Here is an 18,472-nt window from a genome sequence, read left to right as displayed (position 1 = left end):
GCCCACCATGATTGTTTGAACATTCGAGGACGAATGTTCCTAAGGGGGGAGAATGTTACACCTCTCGTTTTCATCGTAGGAGAACCTATGGTTTCCTAGTCGGGTATGCCTTTGGAATAGAGATCCGAGCCCGAGTTTGGAGGTAAAAAGTGTCTTACCCCATGTACAAAGGTACCAACAGGTATTCCTGGCAATTTACAGGATTAGAAGTTGAACGAATCAAATCGACGCGATTTGAGCTGAATCTGAGGAAATCTGCAGACATTAGTCATTGTCGACGGGTCGTCGACATGGTCGACGGACCATCATTGTGCGGCATCATTATGTTTCCGCAGCCTAGCTGGCTTGCACTGTTCTTTCAAAGACGTTTATGTATATACAGGTTGTACAGAATTCATGATGTTATCTATTTATGAGGCAGTATGAGATCAGTTTGAGTCACTTGTGGGCCCTTGATGTTCAGTAAGATTTAGATGTGAGTATAGGGGTGTTTGGCCGCTAGAGGTCAGACACTCATCACGACTCTTCGGTTTGGGTCGTGACAAAAAGGGTGTCCGACCCGGCCCCTACCCGGACAGGGGTACACCGCGGGTTAATCGGGCCGTTTTTTATTTTTATTTTTAAATTCTAATACTAAAATAGACATTTAAATTTACAAATAATAATAAAACTAACATTTACATCTAATGATAAAATTGCTAAACTAAAAAAAAGTTTAGTCGTTGTCAATTCAAAAAACCAGCCGTTGTAAATTTAAAAAATTAGTCGTTGCCAATTTTATTTGAACCCCTAAATTTATGAATAAATTACACTTTGATCATATTTCCAATTAAAAATACCCCTCCATTCTTCTTCATTTTCACACAATTCTTCCACAATTCTCTCTTTATCTAATTTTGCTATTCAACTAGTGTACATTTCTACTTTCAACTTCCGTGGATAATGCTCCACCTCCACCTTCTCCTCGAGTTGGATCATCACCTTCAAGTGCGGTGTGGATGCATTTTGAGCAAGTAAATGAGGAACATGTTAAATGTCAATATTGTGATGACTTATATCTCTATAAATTCGGAGCCCCTTACCCCTCTTAGTTGGGTCTGTGTCGGGCTGCTGGTGGGCAGGGTTTACCCAGCCTGCCCGGCCCACTTGACAGGCTTAGATGAAGCTAGCTTGTTGTTGTCGAATCCATCGCGCTTGCATACATTTAAAAAGAAGATACAAGTTACATGGTTAATTTGGATAATTAGATTTACATTCATGAGTACTAGAGATGAATAATTAATTTAACCAGTCGAAAGATAACAAAAAGCATATAAAAATATCGAAAGAATGGTCTCATAATATTTACCTTTAAAGAGGTGAAACAAGCGGCGAGCTAATACTATCTTACAAATTTTATTCCTTAAAATTTAACTACATAAAACTACTTGTAAACGCTACTAATTAAGTGAGAAAAAGAGAGTCTCAGCTTATAGGAGCTTGTTGTTTCTAGATCACCAACTATTGTAGATTTATATTCTATATTCTAGGATTAGGAAAAATTAGTTATGATATAGTATATGTTATCCTCCCCTTAAAAGAAAATTCAAATATAGTAAGAAATCAAGACACAGAACATGAGTGGCATCAAATGTGTCAATTGACATCATATGGGGGTTGAACGTGTAATGTTTCAGTTAAGTGCGTAGTGGTACGTATCTTTGGATTTTTAAGCACAAACTAAATCAAATCTGATTCGGATGAAATTCAGCACGAAGTCCTTATAAATCAAATTATTCTTGATAAATATTCCTTTTTAGAGATAGGAAAAAAAGTTCTCCCTTGAGGCTTCAGTGCTAAAATAGTAAAATGTCATGTTAAATTAAATAGAGAACCATCTTTTTTTCTGTTCCTATTATTCCCCCCGGGGGAATACTTCAATTAGCTATAAGTTACTGATTATAAATTGCTACGGTATATGTAATTAAGCTTAATCTCATGATTACTTGGAATTTATGTTTTATGCATTAACGACGTAAAAATATACTGACATAATCAAATTAATTACAAAGTAACTACAACTCAGTCTCTATATAATAAGCATTAGTTGGCAACATAATAAAATAATAATTAATCTGCTATTACATTTTAGTATTCATTGATAGTCATATCATTTACATGGTCATTACAAGTCAATCTCTATAAAAATAAAAATTACACTAACAGGTTAAGTTGACCTACTCTGGGGTAGATGCAGAGTCAAACGACCCGAACATCCTTAGCAAAAATTTACAGTGTATATATAGTGTAGATTTTTTGTGTTTATGTATATATATTAGCTTTTGAACACCCTGAATAAATGTAAAAAGTTAGCTCAAGCTGTCCAGGGTGTTCAAACTTGTCTCTAGTGTTATAGGTTTGATTCCAATAAATAACGTTATTTTTTATATTTAGCTTTTGTTATTTTTTTTCGAACCCCTTGAGTTAAAATCCTAGATCCGCCACTGGACCTACTATAGCATGTTAATAATTAGTGTATTTTCAATGTCATAATATCAGTCTTAATGTGAAGAGTTACATATTGTTGTAGGTCAACATAACCTGATAATGTAAAATATTATAGGTCAATGCACAAACTATATCAGATTAACCTATATGTACACACTATATTAGATTTTTCTGTCGTTGGATTCGTTTTCGTGCTGGGTGGTTAGTTACGAGCATATTTGTGACGGATGCATATCCATTGCTAAACTGATTTAGTGATGAAATCTGGTCATCGCTAATTGCTGTTTTTTTTTTCTTGCAGTGTATAGGATCTCCTTTACCTCTTATGTTAAATCCAATTTTTAATAAGTAGAATTACGTGTATAAATATATTTTTTGAGTGATTTGATAATGTAACTCTTTTTTGGTATATCTATGTTAATTTTATTATTATTGTTGTCTTTTTGTTACTTTTCTTTTAACCATCCCTATTTTCTCGTTAACTACGTGGAAGAAACAACAAGAAGAAAATGCCGAACGTTGTAACTGTTGTCCCATATAATTCGTTATACTAAAATTCCTTCAAAGTTTCTTCCTTATTTGGTATACCGGAAAAAGTTATTCCCTTTTTTTCCCTCCCTCTCCTTTCTCCTTTTCACTTTCCTCATCCCTCCCAAAAAAGCTCTTCTTTGCCAATTCTCTGGCATTTAATTTCAGTTCGTAGATTAGAATCGTCAAGATTAATTAACGTTCAAGTAAGTTTCATTTTTCGCCTTCTCTCTCAAGTTTCATTTGTTTCTTTTCTTTTTTGTTTTCGCTTCAATCTGGTGATGATCGTTTTTTCTTATTTCAGAGGGAGAAATTAAATTAAGGTTCTTTTTTCTGTTCCTCCACTTTTCGTACACAAACAGATATTGTCGTACAAAATGCCTTAGAAAACATCAAATTTTAAGAAATTGTACTATTTTATTGAATTTTTTTTAATGTTGTCCTGTTACGCATGCATGCATGCATAATGAGCTTTCAGACTATTTGTCGTTCCAATTAAGTAGTAATTATCTAGCTATCTGTTTCTTCCTCCTCAAATTCCCTTTTAGTCAATGTTTTGGAGTCGGAAAAAAAAAACACACAGAGAGAATTCTGAAATTTCTAGGTGTTCTGTTTCATTTTTTTTGGAAAAATTAATGTTATGGAAGTTTATTTACAGGTTGTTGCTTGCGTCACAATGACAAGTATAATCTACTGACACCTTATTTAATTTGTCTCAAATTAAAGTGCAGTTAGAACATACGTATTTGATGTGGCCATATCAATGCCTGATGTTTTGATGAAATCCTCCAGCGATTTAACACAATGTTTGGTAATTACAAATCGCAGCTTATTGGAGGACAGAAAGAAAAGTTTGTAAGGTATGCCTTTAATTCAAGCAGTTCTTTCCCTATCTGTACTGTGTATCCCCATATTAGATATTTCTTCTCTGTTCAGTCTTATCTCCTTGGTGTCTTTCTACGAAGTCTATAGTACTATTTCTATTTTGAATCTCCGGCAAAAATCCTAGCTCCACCATTGCTTAATATCTCTTGTCGTGGGAACCCGTAACACCTCTCTGTCCCAAAAAGAACTTCTGAGATCATTATCCTTGATTTCCAAGTGCTTGAAACCCAAATTTGGTGATCAAGTTCATTTTCCACCGCATATAATTGTGAACAAATCTCCTCTTCCAGTTGCAGTCTCCCATTCTCCTTCATCACTTTCATTGAATGTAGATATTCTAGTTTCTCATAAGCTTCAGCTGTACTGCGGATGAGCTGCTACACGATCAATGTCATTTCGGGAAATTTTGACTCCTTTTTAGTCCATTTTTTTGGTAAGGTAAAAATATTATTAGTAAAGGTTACAAGAACGTATGTAAAAGTACAACAAAATCAGACAGCCCCTACAATAGACTCCAGATGTATATTCCTAAGTGAGTCCAAAAAATCCGTATTCTCTACTAAGCTTTTCTTACACAAAAGAACAGATTGTGAAGAAAAAGATTCATGACTTTAGAGATGTGATTCATTCTATCATCAGAACAACACTATTCCTTTCTTTCCAAATAGTCCAGAAGATGCACAAAGGGACGGTCCTCCACATCTGCTTCTGAGGTTTTGCTATCTTCTGCCCATTCCAGCTCTCCAGTAAACTCTAAACATCTGAAGGCATTACCCAAACAACACACAAATTCAGGATAATCTCTCAGCATTGCTTAGCAAATTTACAATGAATAAAAAGATGACTGACTCCAAATTGGTAACACCTGTTGCTCAAATTAAAACCTCTTTAATCCATAGTATTTGCTTGTATCCTAGTTTCATGTATCATTTCATAAATGGTGCAAGTGAATAGCTACATCATTATGCTTTTCGTGTCTTTAAACATATATTGCATACTGAACATTTGATTGTGTCGCGGAATGTTAAGTAATTAATGGGTGCAGTATTATCACTTCAATTGTCTTATCAGTAATATACTGATGCATATGGTTGCAATTTTTGGGACAGCCTCTACACCCTTAAATTCCTGAAATGAACTAGTTGCCTATTATAAGTCACAAAAAGTTTTCCTTTTTGTTTCTTGCAGGTTGGAGGACGCTAACTCAGACTTATCATTTAAGTCCGATATGGCTGGAAGGACAAAGTATGGCTTTAATATAGAGGGAATGAATACTGGTGGGCGTCCAAACAACCCATCCAAGTCAATAAAACTAGGAGTAAAAAGAGGATCTGAGGGACTAGTGACATTTGGCCGAACACTGAAATCTGGAGTTACCCGAGCAGTTTTTCCAGAAGATCTCAGAGTATCAGATAGAAGGATATTTGATCCCCAAGACAAGTCTCTCCTGTTCTGGAATAGGCTATTGGTCATATCATGTATTTTTGGAGTATCTATTGATCCTCTATTTCTCTACCTTCCGGTCTTTCAGAGTGAAGGGAAGTGTCTCCACATAGATGAAAGTTTAGCAAACATAGTAATGTATATGCGGACAGCAATTGATGTCTTTTACCTTATCCGCATGGTTCTCCAATTTCGAACGGCTTATATTGCTCCCTCTTCCCGTGTATTTGGGCGAGGCGAACTTGTAATAGATCCCAAACAAATAGCAACCAGATATGTCCAGCGTTATTTTATAGTGGATCTTCTTTCCGTTCTTCCTTTACCGCAGGTTCCTACTATACCTCTGACTGTCTAACAACTCGTGAACATTCAGCAACCTTTTGTATATACTGTTTTCTCTTTGGATCTCTCTCTCTCTCTCCCTCCCTCCCTCTCTCACAGACACATACACCATGCAGATAGTGAGGCACATATGCATACAACCTCTATTAGTAGTTGTAACAGCAATATACAATAAATACCTATTTTTTTCTATGCACCTTTTATTCCAGCAATCGACACACAGACACATAAAGTTAGAGGGGGACATATGCATATAAGTTCTGGCAGCCACAGTAAACAGATAATATCTATTCTTCTCCATGCACCTTTTGGTTCTTAGTTTGAATGCTACTGCCATGTTTCTAAAATCATCACACAAGACCAGTTCCCGTTGTTTTTCTTTATCTTATTATAATCAAGAACAAAGACATCTTTTTACATTACCATTTTCAAAAAAAGAACAAAGACATCTTGATTTCCTTAAAAGGAAGCTTCAACTTTATTTTTACCATTGTTTCTTTCTCCATAAGTGGTATTTGCTTGACTTATGCCTTCTGGTGCATTTTTCTTCTTCAGATTGTAGTAGGGACATATCTTCGTGGATCAAAAGGTTCAGATGTATTGGAGACAAAGACAGCATTAGAGATCATCATCCTCCTCCAATATATTCCTAGATTTTTGCGATTTGTTCCTTTAAGTTCGGATTTGAAAAAGACTGCAGGGGTGTTTGCAGAAACTGCTTGGGCTGGTGCTGCATATTATCTGTTGTGGTTTGTGCTGGCTAGTCATGTAAGTGACTTCTCAATTCTGGTCGTTATTGAATATAAAGTACTTTTTAAGTGCTTTTGCAAATTTCTCTTTGTATTTTTCCTTCTAGGGCAAGAATTACTAGTTATTGCTACAATTTACTGTGAGTTCTTTCGCCTGATAAGGTTCGACATAAAGTGACCAATCATTACATATGATAAGAATGTATATAGTAGCAAGATAAAACATCACGCTATCATATTCTAAAGGAATCATTTTAGCATTTAGTGCTTAGTTTTTTGTCAAAATTCTTATTAAAAGACCCATTACTGGTAGTTGACTTTCCACTCTGCTCTTTTATGGCCCTTCGTCTAGAGTATGAAAATTCTGCAACAGTTGTAAGGGGCATCTGAAAAATGATCATTCACAATATATCTTTTTTCTAGATTTCATAGTCCAAATAGCTTTGTGCCTTGGAATACTACTTTAATGCAACTCATAAGACACATTTATTAAGGGCCATCATTCGGGACACTGCATTACGATTTGGACATCACTCCTACCTATTTCACCCCCACTTCAATGGGCAGACCGAATCCTTTTGTTTCCTTTTCCTTTCAGTATGCTTTGTTTTCATTTTAACCTGAACTGTTAACTAAGATTCATCAGTTATTAGTATTTGATTATTATGGTACTAGGAGAAGCTAAGTTATCTCCAGTTAAATAACAAATAAGTCTCAAACATGATGAGAAGGCCAGCTTTCAAGAACCCGTAAATGCTTAAAGTTTGTTGTTATGATATGCAGATATTTGGGGCCTTCTGGTACCTGTTATCTGTCGAACGCAAAGATACATGTTGGAATCAAGCATGTAGAGACAATGACCAGTGCAAGGAACAAATATCTTATCTGTATTGTTCACGTGATCAAGGAAACTTTAATTTGACAGAATGGCAAGATATTGGTAAGAGTGTTCTTGACGAAAATTGTGCTGAGGAGGAGAAGTTTAAGTATGGAATATATGCAAGAGCTGTAACAACTGGTGTTCTTGACACTGAGGATTTCGTTGTCAAATACTGTTTTTGTTTATGGTGGGGCTTGCAGAATTTGAGGTAAAACTTCACCTATATGATGCCTCTAATTATATTGTTCATTTCCTTTCCTCTTCACACTTTTAGTCAACATTTTTCTGCCTCAAAGATGTTCACAATTCCCGTATGAAAATTATGTTACTCCACATTGAAACACAAACTGTCGACTCCTAGTACAACAGAAGGTAAAAATTTGATAATTAACAAGGTGTCATCTGTCATCAAAGTTTGTTTTCTTAGTCTACTATTATTCCCTTGAGTGGCATAGTGTTGTGTGATTAAATATCAATTCATGAAAATCAAATGGTTAAAAGGCAAGAAGCGTCTGTGAAAGTGTGCTGTCTATAATTCAGACAAAATGATATTCCGTTGCTTTTTTTGATTGAAAATTTGTCTTAGAATAGGGTTTTATCATTGTTCTTGGAATCATGATTTTCACTGTACATGTTGGTGTTCATCAGACTCAGAAAATCACCCTTCAATGCCCACGTGAGGCTTAACTAGTTCGATATTTCATTTTTTACAGCACACTTGGTCAGGGGCTTGAAACAAGTACGTATACACTGGAAAATGTCTTTTCAATAATATTGGCCATTTCCGGACTCCTACTATTTGCTCTTCTCATCGGAAATATGCAGGTGCGTAGATTAAAGAGGCCTTTTTTCGGTCCTGGAGAAATATAAACTCCAGGAACATATAAATTCTTGAACATACTGGTATTACTTTTGGATTAGAGAAATATGCAAGTCCATACATTATAATAATGCTTGAAACTTTGGAGAATTTCGTGTACCCTACAGACCTATCTTCAGTCCCTGACGGTACGGCTTGAGGAGATGAGGGTCAAAAGGCGTGACTCAGAGCAGTGGATGCATCACAGAGTACTTCCTCCTGAACTAAGGGAGAGAGTTCGACGTTACGATCAGTACAAATGGGTGGAAACCAGAGGAGTAGATGAAGAGAGTTTGGTGCAAAATCTGCCCAAAGACCTTAGGAGGGATATTAAGCGGCATCTCTGTCTGAATTTGGTCAGAAGGGTAAGTACTTGTTGAGAACCCGAGATCACATTTTTGGGCATGATGTGGAGAACATTTTATATGTTGAAACCTTAATGTGAAATTTGATATTTTGCAGGTGCCCTTGTTTGAGAACATGGATGAGAGGATGCTTGATGCTATCTGTGAGCGATTGAAACCAAGTTTATGCACAGAAAATACCTACATAGTTAGAGAAGGAGATCCGGTTGGTGAAATGATGTTTATAATTCGTGGTCGCCTAGAAAGTGTAACAACTGATGGTGGGAGAAGTGGGTTCTTCAACAGAGGTATCCTGAAAGAAAATGACTTCTGTGGTGAAGAACTGCTAACATGGGCATTGGATCCAAAATCTGGTTCAAACTTGCCACCATCCACTAGGACAGTCAAGGCTTTGACAGAAGTAGAGGCATTTGCCTTAGAGGCAGAAGAAGTGAAGTACATTGCATCACAGTTTAGGCGGTTGCAGAGTCGACAGGTACAACACACTTTTAGGTTTTACTCGCAGCAATGGAGAACATGGGCTGCCAGCTTTATACAAGCTGCATGGCGCCGGCATATGAGGAGGAAAGTTGCAGAACTTCGTTACAATGAAGAAATGGAAGAGGACGGCTTTAATGAGAACGATGATGGAGAAACTGAGTTCACTCCAATGTTGCAGCGACCACGTACTTAAACCTAAATAATATATTAGGTTAAAAAATCCATTTTTGCTGCTACTCCTATGTATGGAGTTCACAGGCTTCAGAACTCGAGTTCTAGAGGCTTTTTAGCCTGGCTTTAGTGTCCATAATCCAGACTAAGTGAAGAAACGCTTTTTGTTTTGAGTGTTTGAATTTTGAATATGAGAGTTGTTTTTGGATTGTTATAAGAGATGTAGCTTTGTATATTCAATGTGTCTAAATTTTGTAAAAAACAGTTAATACAACAAAAGTATATTATTTTCTAGTCCAAACGGGAATGTAAATATATTCCCCATGGAAAAGGCAATTGTAATTTCATTCATGATGCACCGTGTATATATAGCACTAGAAATGTTTATGCTCGCTCGATGTACACAATAAGTAGACTATCTGTATCAGATATCTATAGTAACTAACTTTCCATCCTTCCTAATTGCAAGGGTTGTCTTTGCAGAAATGATCTGAAACCATTTTATGGTCTAAAACTGAGAGTATTCTCCATTTTTAATGGATCAAACAGAACAATATTCTCCATGAAATTAAAACTTAACGGGAAAAAGAAAAAGACCACTTTCCCAAAACAAATTCAGAGTGACATAAATTTGAAGTTTAGACTTATGCTTTCCAAAATGAGCATCAAATATCAAACAAGAAGTTTTGTTTTATGCAGCCCAGGGAAAAGCACAAAACTTGAACGTCAAGTTTATTGTTGATTCTGCATCATTTAGAATTTTAGATTACAGCAAAGCATCAGAATTTATACAGAAGGGCTCCAAACTAAGAGCCTTAAGTAACATGTCAACATAACCTTCATTTTGCCGGTAACACAATTATAAATTATTTCTTTGATTACAAGGGAACCCGCAGCCGCTACCTTTCGGGTGCGCAAAGGGTAAACCCCGCTTACACAGCCCGCAAACCACACAGGAGAGATAACCAGCCAGGCAAGCCCCGTGCGACAAGCTCAACCCAGAAGGCAAATTCCTGTTGTCGTAGGCAGGGGGTTTCGAACCCGAGACCTCCATTATGGAAGTCCCATGCTCAACCAACTGAGTCACCCTTGCGGGTAGCACAATTATAAATAATGAATGAAAAAACATACAGATAGGAACTTAAAATCACAATGAATGGAACTTTTTTCTCTTTAAAGGCTGGGGGAAGAATTATATTAAAAAACATGTTGATTCAACGAGTTGGGTAATTCAGTACCTAATTTCTCCACCATGCGGGTATTGATTTGTAAGCTTCCATCGCCGTCCTCTTCTTTTTATAAGCAACTTTTTGTGTAACTCAGTTCTGCTGTTCAACTACGCCATGCAGAGGATGCTTCTAAATCAACATCTTCTTCCCACCAAGTTGCAGTCTGCAGCAAGGGAAAAAGGTAGTATTAGATTAGCAGTCAATTTGAATCTCTCTACTTCTGTTTAGTAGACTCTTAGACATAAGCAATGAGAAGTGACTCAATAGGAGAGATTGACCTATTTAATACTTCTTCAAACAGTATGTCATTTGAATAATGGGGCTAAACAGATGATATACAAGCAGACTGTTAAAAAAAGTAGTAAACTACTAAGGAGGTGACCTTGTAGCCTCTTCTGAGAAATTCAAGTGAACTTCCTTTCTCCTCCTGAAGTCCTACAACTCACAATAGTTCTTCCTTAGTCTGACATAACGAATAACAGCTGCTTAGCAACCATATAGGTAGTTAAGCGGAGGAACAATTAATAATGATGGTAAATTTGTGAATATTCACGGACAGAGTAATCAAAACTGCACACTTCAATTAATTAAAGGTTAAAATGTTCTTAGTCAGATATCACAAGGACCGAAATTGAAATTTACCAATAATTGAGGAACCAAAACTACTATTAATCCTATGAAATGGAATTATGAATAATAGTGACGTATGAAGCCTTGTGGAAAAAATGTACCCAATCAAACCTCTTACTTGCCTAATAATTGTTTCATGGATTAATAATTACAAAATAAATATAATGGTTAAAGTAATTTAGGCTCCTGCAACAATATCCTTGTGTGTAAAGATCACCAATAATCTTTACAAGAACATGAGCCTTGTAAAAAATGGTGGAACCGGGTCCTGTCTCTAATAATTAGTTTTCTATTGTAAAGTCTCGATATTAATTTTGCTACATGGTGGCAATCTGCACATATTCTAAGGTTTTTCACTATTCTAATAGTGGATCCAGGTTCAGAATTGATTAGAGCAAATGCAATCGCCAACTTCTCACTGTGTCGATTAAGGGAGTTCTCTTTCTCCTCTTCTCCTATGTCAAGAGCAACCTCTGAAGTATCAGGAATATAGCCTGCAAACTTTAATTCTTCAATCAACTCAGCCAACTTCAAATATATGTTTTCAGATTGAGGATGAGACTGATCCCCTGCAACAAATTCATGAACAATTCCATGCATCTCTATCAGACTACAACCTGGCGTCTTCTTGATTCCATGATCCGTCATTATTCTTCTTGTTTCCCGCAAGTTTTCCCATTTTTTGCAAGCTGCATATATATTACACAAGAGAACATAGACAGCCCCATTTCCAGGCTCTAGCTGAAGAAGTTGTTGAGCTGCAATTTCAGCCATTTGAACATCCTTGTGAATTCTGCAAGCACCAAGAAGAGCTCCCCAAACAATTGAATTTGGCTTCATCGGCATATTCTTTACAACCTCATAAGCTTCCTCCAAGCGCCCTGATCGACCAAGAAGATCAACCATACAGCCATAATGTATAACATTAGGTCGAATCCCGTGTTCGGAAGTCATACTAGCAAAAAATCTTTTACCTCCGTCTACCATTCCCATATGAGTACAAGCACTAAGAACACCAATATAAGTCACGTCATCAGGTGTTTCTGAAGCTCTCAACATCTCAAAAAACATATCAAGAGCTTCTCTCTCATGCCCATTAGTTGCAAGACCAATAATCATGGCCGTCCACGTGAATTTGTCCCTACAAGGCATTTGAGAAAACATCATCAATGCTTTTTCCACATTCCCACACTTAAAATACATGTCTATGACAGCATTACCCAGATGTATATCAACCTTAATCTTGTGCTTGTCAATGTAAGCTTTGATCCACTCTCCAAGTTCAAGAGCCCCGAGATGTGCACAGGTGGTAAGGATGCTAACCATAGTGAACTCATCTGGTCGTATTTTTGCTGCTTGCATTTCGCGAAAGAGCATTAAAACATCTTTAAATCGGTTTTCTTTGACATATCCATCAATCATTGCTGTCCAAGAAATGGAATCCCTCTCTGGCATTTGATCAAAATATTTCCAAGCCACATCAACTTGTCCAATGCTAACGAAACCTTTGACAATGGTGGTCCGTGATATAACATCTTTATGCTTCATGCTCTGAAATAGGTCAAGTGCAACATCCATCTTTCCAGAACCCGCATACAGGTCAATTAAAGCATTGTCCAATACCAAATTAGACTGTACCTTAAATTCCTTAACATACTGATGAACTCGGTTGCCAGTCTCTAAATCCTTAAGCTGTGAGAGAGCTGATATAACTGAGACAAGAGTCACCGAAGTAGGCTGCAATTGCTTCTCCTCCATTTCATAAAAAAGTTTTCTTGACTCTCCGAATCGCTTGGACCTGTTGTATCCAGAAATCATAGCATTCCAAATAAGTATATCACTTTTAGCACTCAAATTAAATACCCCACGAGCCATATCAACTAGCCCACACAAACAGTACATATGAATCAAAGCATGTTGAACAAACTCATTTAACTCAACCCCGAATTTACATATATGAGCATGCAAACTTTTCCCAAGCTTTAACGATACTTCACAAGTAAAACCCTTGAGCAAGAAGGGGAACGTATAATTATCCGGTTGCACATTGTTATTTAACATCTCTCTGTAAATTGACACTGCATTTTGGGGACTATTTTCCCTTGAATAGCCTTTGATCATTGTATTCCAAACAAAGACTCCTGGTTCATGCATTATGTCAAACACATAACGAGCATATTTCATATCACCTGATTCATTAGCAGAACAAAAAGCTATAATTTTGGAGCAAAGCATGGGATCAAAAGTAAGGCCTTTTTGGATTATTACTGAGTGAATCTGCTTAATTTGGTCCATGGATTTGCACCTTTCTATGAGACTGTGCAGGGGTAAACAGATTTCTGGAGACAAGTGAATATGAGCTATCTGCAAAACTTTGTTTGGGCATAGTGAAGCTATCAAGAAAACTTTTTTGTGGAAAGCTAAATTGAAAGTATTTGTTAAGTTGGAGAGTAACCTGAGAGGGCTTGAGATTACCATTTGCTGATAATCTAAGATTAAGAAAAGGAACTTAGCAGTGGCATTTCTGCACCAGAACTGCCAAGGTAAAAAGAGTGAGTAAATTTTTACCGTGTTCAATGAAGGTGAATTGGTGTCCTAAATAGGATGTTTTATATGTAGATGTCGGATTTGAAGTTCATGTGTATGAATTGTGACCGTTTTGAGTAATTGAAATTTTAAGACAAATATAGCATTTGAACCATAGTTCAGTTATAACTTGTACTGGGGGGTAACACATAAAACTGAAATTGATATTTCGGTCATCTAATGTGTAGTCACTTATGCATTCAATCTTATGTTGAACTTTTTGAAATCAAACTGCCTATAAAAGCTGCACCTAGATTTTAGAACTCTTTTTCTTTTCAGTAACTACGGTAGCAAAATGAAAAAAAGAGAGTAGAGTTTTCAGTCGATGAAAGTAGAGAAGGGAAAAAAAGGTGCGTTCAATCAGAGAGTAAAATCACTCATGCAATAATAATTAGCCTAAAAAAGCCACTCTTGATAGAATGCTCGTCAGAATCACCAAATGACTTCCTTTAATGATCTTGTTGAAATTGACTTAGCTGAGTTCGTCAGATGACGTTACGGTATTTTGTAGCCTTCAAAAACAGATTTTTTCGATCACTGGCTTCTATATATTAGTCCGACTCTTCCAAAAAGCAACGCAAGAAACGTTGATAGAGTGAATTCCCTTCTTTATGAAGTTAGTGAAAGAATATGAATTTCATTAACCTATACGGCCTTGTGTGAACAAAACTGTTACTATAAAGGGGGAGCCAAAGAAAATAAAGAAGAAGCTACACCAAAAAATCTTACTAACAAATCTAATACTCCATTTTAACTGTTGCTGTTGGGATTCCATATGGGAGCTCCCAAGATTCATACTGAAGCCAATCCTTTGCACAACTGATAGCCTCAAGAGTTATGGGTCTCAATGAACTCCGGTTTCTATCCAAATCTCGCGGTACAGTGTCAAACACAGAATCTGGAGTGACAGTGCTGACTGGGATGGATAAAATATCAGATGCCATTTTGGAGAGAGTAGGGTACTTGGATCTGTTTATTCTCCACCAACCCAAAACATCAAAATCTTGTGAACGAGGCATGAGAGATTCTTCAAGATACTGATCTAACTCTGTTTTCATCTGCTGATTGCTCATAATGTCGTGGAGATAGACATCAAAATCTGCAAATGTATCACCATTAGGAAGGAAACCATCTTCATGAGAGAATTCGGATTTTATTACAAAATTATCATTTGCTTCATCCACAAAAGAAGCCGGAGGCGGAGGAAGTGATTGCACAATGTAATCACAAAAGACTTCGTGCACTCCCTCATCGACAATCTTGATCCAGGATTCAGCTTCTTCGCCATAGATCTTGTTAAAGGTGAACTCGACTATCTTCATCTTGAACCTAGGATCCATAACAACAGCAACTGCTAAAACCAGGTTGCAATCATTCCAGTATTTGTCAAACTTCTCATGCAATGGTTTAGTCAAATTCCTTACGAAATGATCCTGGCCACGGGCTGCCTGCATCAGGTCAAGCTGAATTTTCCACACTTCATGAAATAACACATCGGCCGTTGAGTATGTCGGGGAAGTTAAAATGTTGGCTGCATCAAAGAAAAGCTTCAGGTATGCACAGAGAATCTCAACCTGTTTCCACTCATCCATTGTAGGTGTCACCTTATAATCAGGATCAGAAGTATCCAAGCAAGAAAATACTTCTTTCAACTCAGAAGCGGTTATCAGCATTTGATAAGTGGTATCCCATTTTGTTTGGTCATCCACAATAAGCTCCTTTGCACTAGGAACTTGAAGTTGTCTCTTGAGCTCAAGAAACTTCTCTTCATGAGCATCTGCTGTTTTAACGAACTTAACACTTTGGCGGACCTTCTCAACGATTGCTCTCGTGGAATCTAATGCATCTTGTGCAAGATGGCTCAGAACACGAGCACAACAACTACCAATTATTAGCTGACCATTGAGAATATTTCCTCCCTTGATCGACAGTAGATGACCCAGGTTCTTTCTAACATTGACATTTGCAACAGAATGATCAAGAGTGAGCGTGAATAGCTTCGTCTCTAAACACCAATCTGTCAAACATGCGGCAACAGCATGATTAAAGGCAACGTCTGAATCAGGAAAAGGTACCATGATAACATTGAGAAGTCGGCACCGCAATTTCCAATCACAATCAACAAAGTATCCTGTTAGGAAGACATAGCCTAAGTTTTGATCTGAAATTCTCAAATCGAGTGTCAGGCTAACACGTCCAGGAATTGCACCAATAATGTTCAAAAGGCTTTGCTTTTCGCTCAGGTAAATGTTAAAAATGTGTTCTTGGATGGTATCTACACTCACAGAACTAAACAAAGGCTGAAGATTTCGCACAAACTTGTTAAATCCTGAGTGCTCCACCATCTCAAGTGGATAGTCATGCTGAATTATCATTCTTGCAATATCATAGCAGCAACGAGCCTGATCAAATGGGATACTTGACGGTACTGGAGTAGCTCTGTACCGCTTTCTTGATTTAACAGCAGAACCATTAGTTTGCGCAGCAGAGTTATTTGAGGTTAGTTGATTCTTATCCTGGTTCATTCGACTCGCCGGGCAAATACCCAAGGCGATATGCCGCTTGAGGTGGCTGGTGCCTGCTAACTTTGAACCACTAATATAGGCAAATGACTTCTTGCACTGCTTACAACAGGCCTTGGTACAGTCCGCATCAATTGTTTCAATTGTGAAATGTTCCCAAACTATGGACTTCTTCCGCCTGCGCTTATTTGGTTGTGCCTCTGAATCAGCTATCTCATTATGACCAGTTAAGGTATCCATAGTAAGTCCCTGCCAGCAAAGCAAACAAAAGATCTATGAAGATGCTTTATCATCAATTAAAATAAGTTCATCAATCAATGACATGCAAGAATTGTCAAAAAAAAAAAAAATAGCTGCAATTTTCGTTGAACTGTACGACTAGTTTATATAGAAAAACACTAGATGCTTTTTCTTTCAGTTTTTGTCGTAAATTATGATTGAAACTTACTCTACAGTTATACAAGGATAATATAAAAATAAGGTAAAAAATTCAGAACCTTTCAGGGCATACAAATGTTTTAGAATAAATGTAAAATGAAGCAATACTTCAATATAAGCAAGTCTTTCTTAGGCATTAACAATGCAACAGTATTGAATTCAATAAAATAAATGAACCAATGCAGCAATGATGCAATATAGCTTAAAGGCTTAGACAAACATTTCTCAGGCATAACCAATGAAAATTACTGAATATGGATCGATGACAGGCAGATTAAACAAGGTGCTGAATAACAAAGATAATTATAAAGTAGAGCTGAGCAGGATTCTCTATAATAGGATCTACAGGCTCTCTTCCAAATAAAGTTGTAACCCACGTCTCCCCTCTCCGGGAAAAAGGGAGAAAAAAGAAATCGGCGGGGCGTTGATGAGCATGCTCAAACGTGTGATTGAGAAGTAGGAACCAACTCTCTCTCTCTGGGTTTGGCCCCCCGGGGGGGGGGGGGGGGGGGGGGGTGGAATATAGGGTATTCCATTTTCGGGAATGGAACTTTTGTTGTGACGAGGCAAATCCCAATGGAACAACATGCACGTTGTCCAACTAGTGGAGAACCGTCAGTTATCACCAGATGTATTAAGTTTCTTAACACATATCTCCCGTAGGAATTCTCAACATTACACCCTTACATTGAGTTGGCGGCCATCGAATAGATCCCAATGAGCTTCATCCGACTCCCTAACCCATAAAAAAGTTTACACTAAGTAAATGAGTAAAATAATCCTAAAGCCGTAACAAAAGTTAAAATCAATCCTACGTCAATATATTTGGAAAAATAAAACTGAGACAGGAACCTTCTTCTGAAAACAAACTTTCTTAATTCCCATCCAAGAACTTGCAATCACACGCAAAGGCACAATTTTTTTTAAAAAAGAGTAAGCACAAATAAAGAAAGCTTACTTTTTTTTTTCCCCAACTACAATTCTTTCTAGTTCCCTAGCTGATATATACTCTTCTAAGAAAAATTCACAACTCTTTTAACCTCGAACGTTCCTTTACAAACAACGAATGTAACCATTCCTTATTTTACATCATGGTTGTTAAGTAGCACATAACACACTTCCCAGAACCAAAAAATTAACAGGAAATCCAAAAATAAATACAAAAAGTGAACACCAAAACGATCAGAATGTAAATAAAAAACATATTCGAATGAATAAACAAATACTGACAGGAAAAGCTTGTAACTTTCAAATTATATAGACATAAAAATCAGATGAACAACAGATACATGAACAAGAGTAACTAATCCCTCAACAAAAAAGAAAAACAAAGATACTCACTTTAATTAAGAACAACTTTCTCAAACCAATGTTGAATCGAAAACCTCTATATGTATAACAACAGGGTTTAGGGTTTATCGTTTATGATTATTATTTCTTAATGCGTAAATTCAAGAAAGTTTTTTCTGGAGGGAGAAGAGAAGGAGATGGGCTTGAACTTTAGAGGTTCAAAGCTCAAAACCCTAATGGACTTTTTAGCGGTGTGGCCGCTATCAGGTTTTAGGCCTATGGGTTTTGTGGACTATTTGAGGTTCTAAGGTCCATTATATATAGGCTGCCTTTTTCTGTATATACGCCGCCTGCCGTACAGCCCGCTCGTTTCAGCCAATAAGAACCCTCTATTTTTGGGACCCTTTTTTTTTTTTTTTTTTTTTTCCTATTTAGCTAGTTCTCTTTTTTAGGTTACTAATTTACTGTTTATCTTATGAAAAACAAGAGTCCCTAGGTGGATGTTCCACTTAATTGTTTTGTTATTTAAGGAAAATTTGTAATTGCAATTAATTTTTTGTATCAACGTTTTGGAATAAAAATTATAAG

At 36.9% G+C, this 18,472-nt stretch overlaps 3 protein-coding genes across 6 annotated transcripts; 1 reads left to right on the top strand and 2 right to left on the bottom strand.

Annotated features, from left to right (window-relative positions):
• The first annotated feature begins 3,053 nt into the window (after window positions 1-3,053).
• Window positions 3,054-9,982, top strand: LOC132044764 (putative cyclic nucleotide-gated ion channel 8). 2 transcript variants are annotated; one of them, XM_059435276.1, is made up of 8 exons: window positions 3,054-3,221; window positions 3,747-3,875; window positions 5,089-5,671; window positions 6,241-6,453; window positions 7,218-7,522; window positions 8,028-8,139; window positions 8,302-8,538; window positions 8,636-9,982. In XM_059435276.1, the coding sequence occupies exons 2-8, from the start codon at window positions 3,820-3,822 to the stop codon at window positions 9,209-9,211; spliced, it is 2,082 nt and encodes a 693-aa protein (XP_059291259.1). In that variant the 5' UTR covers window positions 3,054-3,221; window positions 3,747-3,819; the 3' UTR covers window positions 9,212-9,982. The 2 variants fall into 2 exon arrangements, with proteins under 2 accessions (XP_059291259.1, XP_059291258.1); XM_059435275.1 differs by having other exon boundaries at window positions 3,742-3,875.
• A 461-nt stretch (window positions 9,983-10,443) lies between these two features.
• Window positions 10,444-13,780, bottom strand: LOC132044763 (putative pentatricopeptide repeat-containing protein At3g15930). 2 transcript variants are annotated; one of them, XM_059435273.1, is made up of 3 exons: window positions 11,468-13,780; window positions 10,801-10,881; window positions 10,444-10,581 (listed from the first exon to the last, which is right to left on the bottom strand). In XM_059435273.1, exons 1-2 carry the CDS (start codon window positions 13,524-13,526, stop codon window positions 10,877-10,879), a joined length of 2,064 nt encoding a protein of 687 aa, XP_059291256.1. In that variant the 5' UTR covers window positions 13,527-13,780; the 3' UTR covers window positions 10,444-10,581; window positions 10,801-10,876. The 2 variants fall into 2 exon arrangements, with proteins under 2 accessions (XP_059291256.1, XP_059291257.1); XM_059435274.1 differs by having other exon boundaries at window positions 11,666-13,780.
• Window positions 13,781-14,239: 459 nt separating this feature from the next.
• On the bottom strand, window positions 14,240-18,188 carry LOC132044766 (zinc finger BED domain-containing protein DAYSLEEPER-like). Of its 2 annotated transcripts, XM_059435278.1 has the most exons (3): window positions 17,936-18,188; window positions 17,282-17,330; window positions 14,240-16,405 (listed from the first exon to the last, which is right to left on the bottom strand). In XM_059435278.1, exon 3 carries the CDS (start codon window positions 16,394-16,396, stop codon window positions 14,372-14,374), a length of 2,025 nt encoding a protein of 674 aa, XP_059291261.1. In that variant the 5' UTR covers window positions 16,397-16,405; window positions 17,282-17,330; window positions 17,936-18,188; the 3' UTR covers window positions 14,240-14,371. The 2 variants fall into 2 exon arrangements, with proteins under 2 accessions (XP_059291261.1, XP_059291260.1); XM_059435277.1 differs by lacking the exon at window positions 17,282-17,330.
• Window positions 18,189-18,472: the final 284 nt, after the last annotated feature.

The sequence above is a fragment of the Lycium ferocissimum genome, unplaced genomic scaffold (genome assembly GCF_029784015.1).
Source record: "Lycium ferocissimum isolate CSIRO_LF1 unplaced genomic scaffold, AGI_CSIRO_Lferr_CH_V1 ctg518, whole genome shotgun sequence".
Lineage (NCBI taxonomy): Eukaryota > Viridiplantae > Streptophyta > Magnoliopsida > Solanales > Solanaceae > Lycium > Lycium ferocissimum.
The sequence above is the reverse complement of the archived record's forward strand: the minus strand, read 5'-3'. Positions and strand labels throughout refer to the sequence as shown.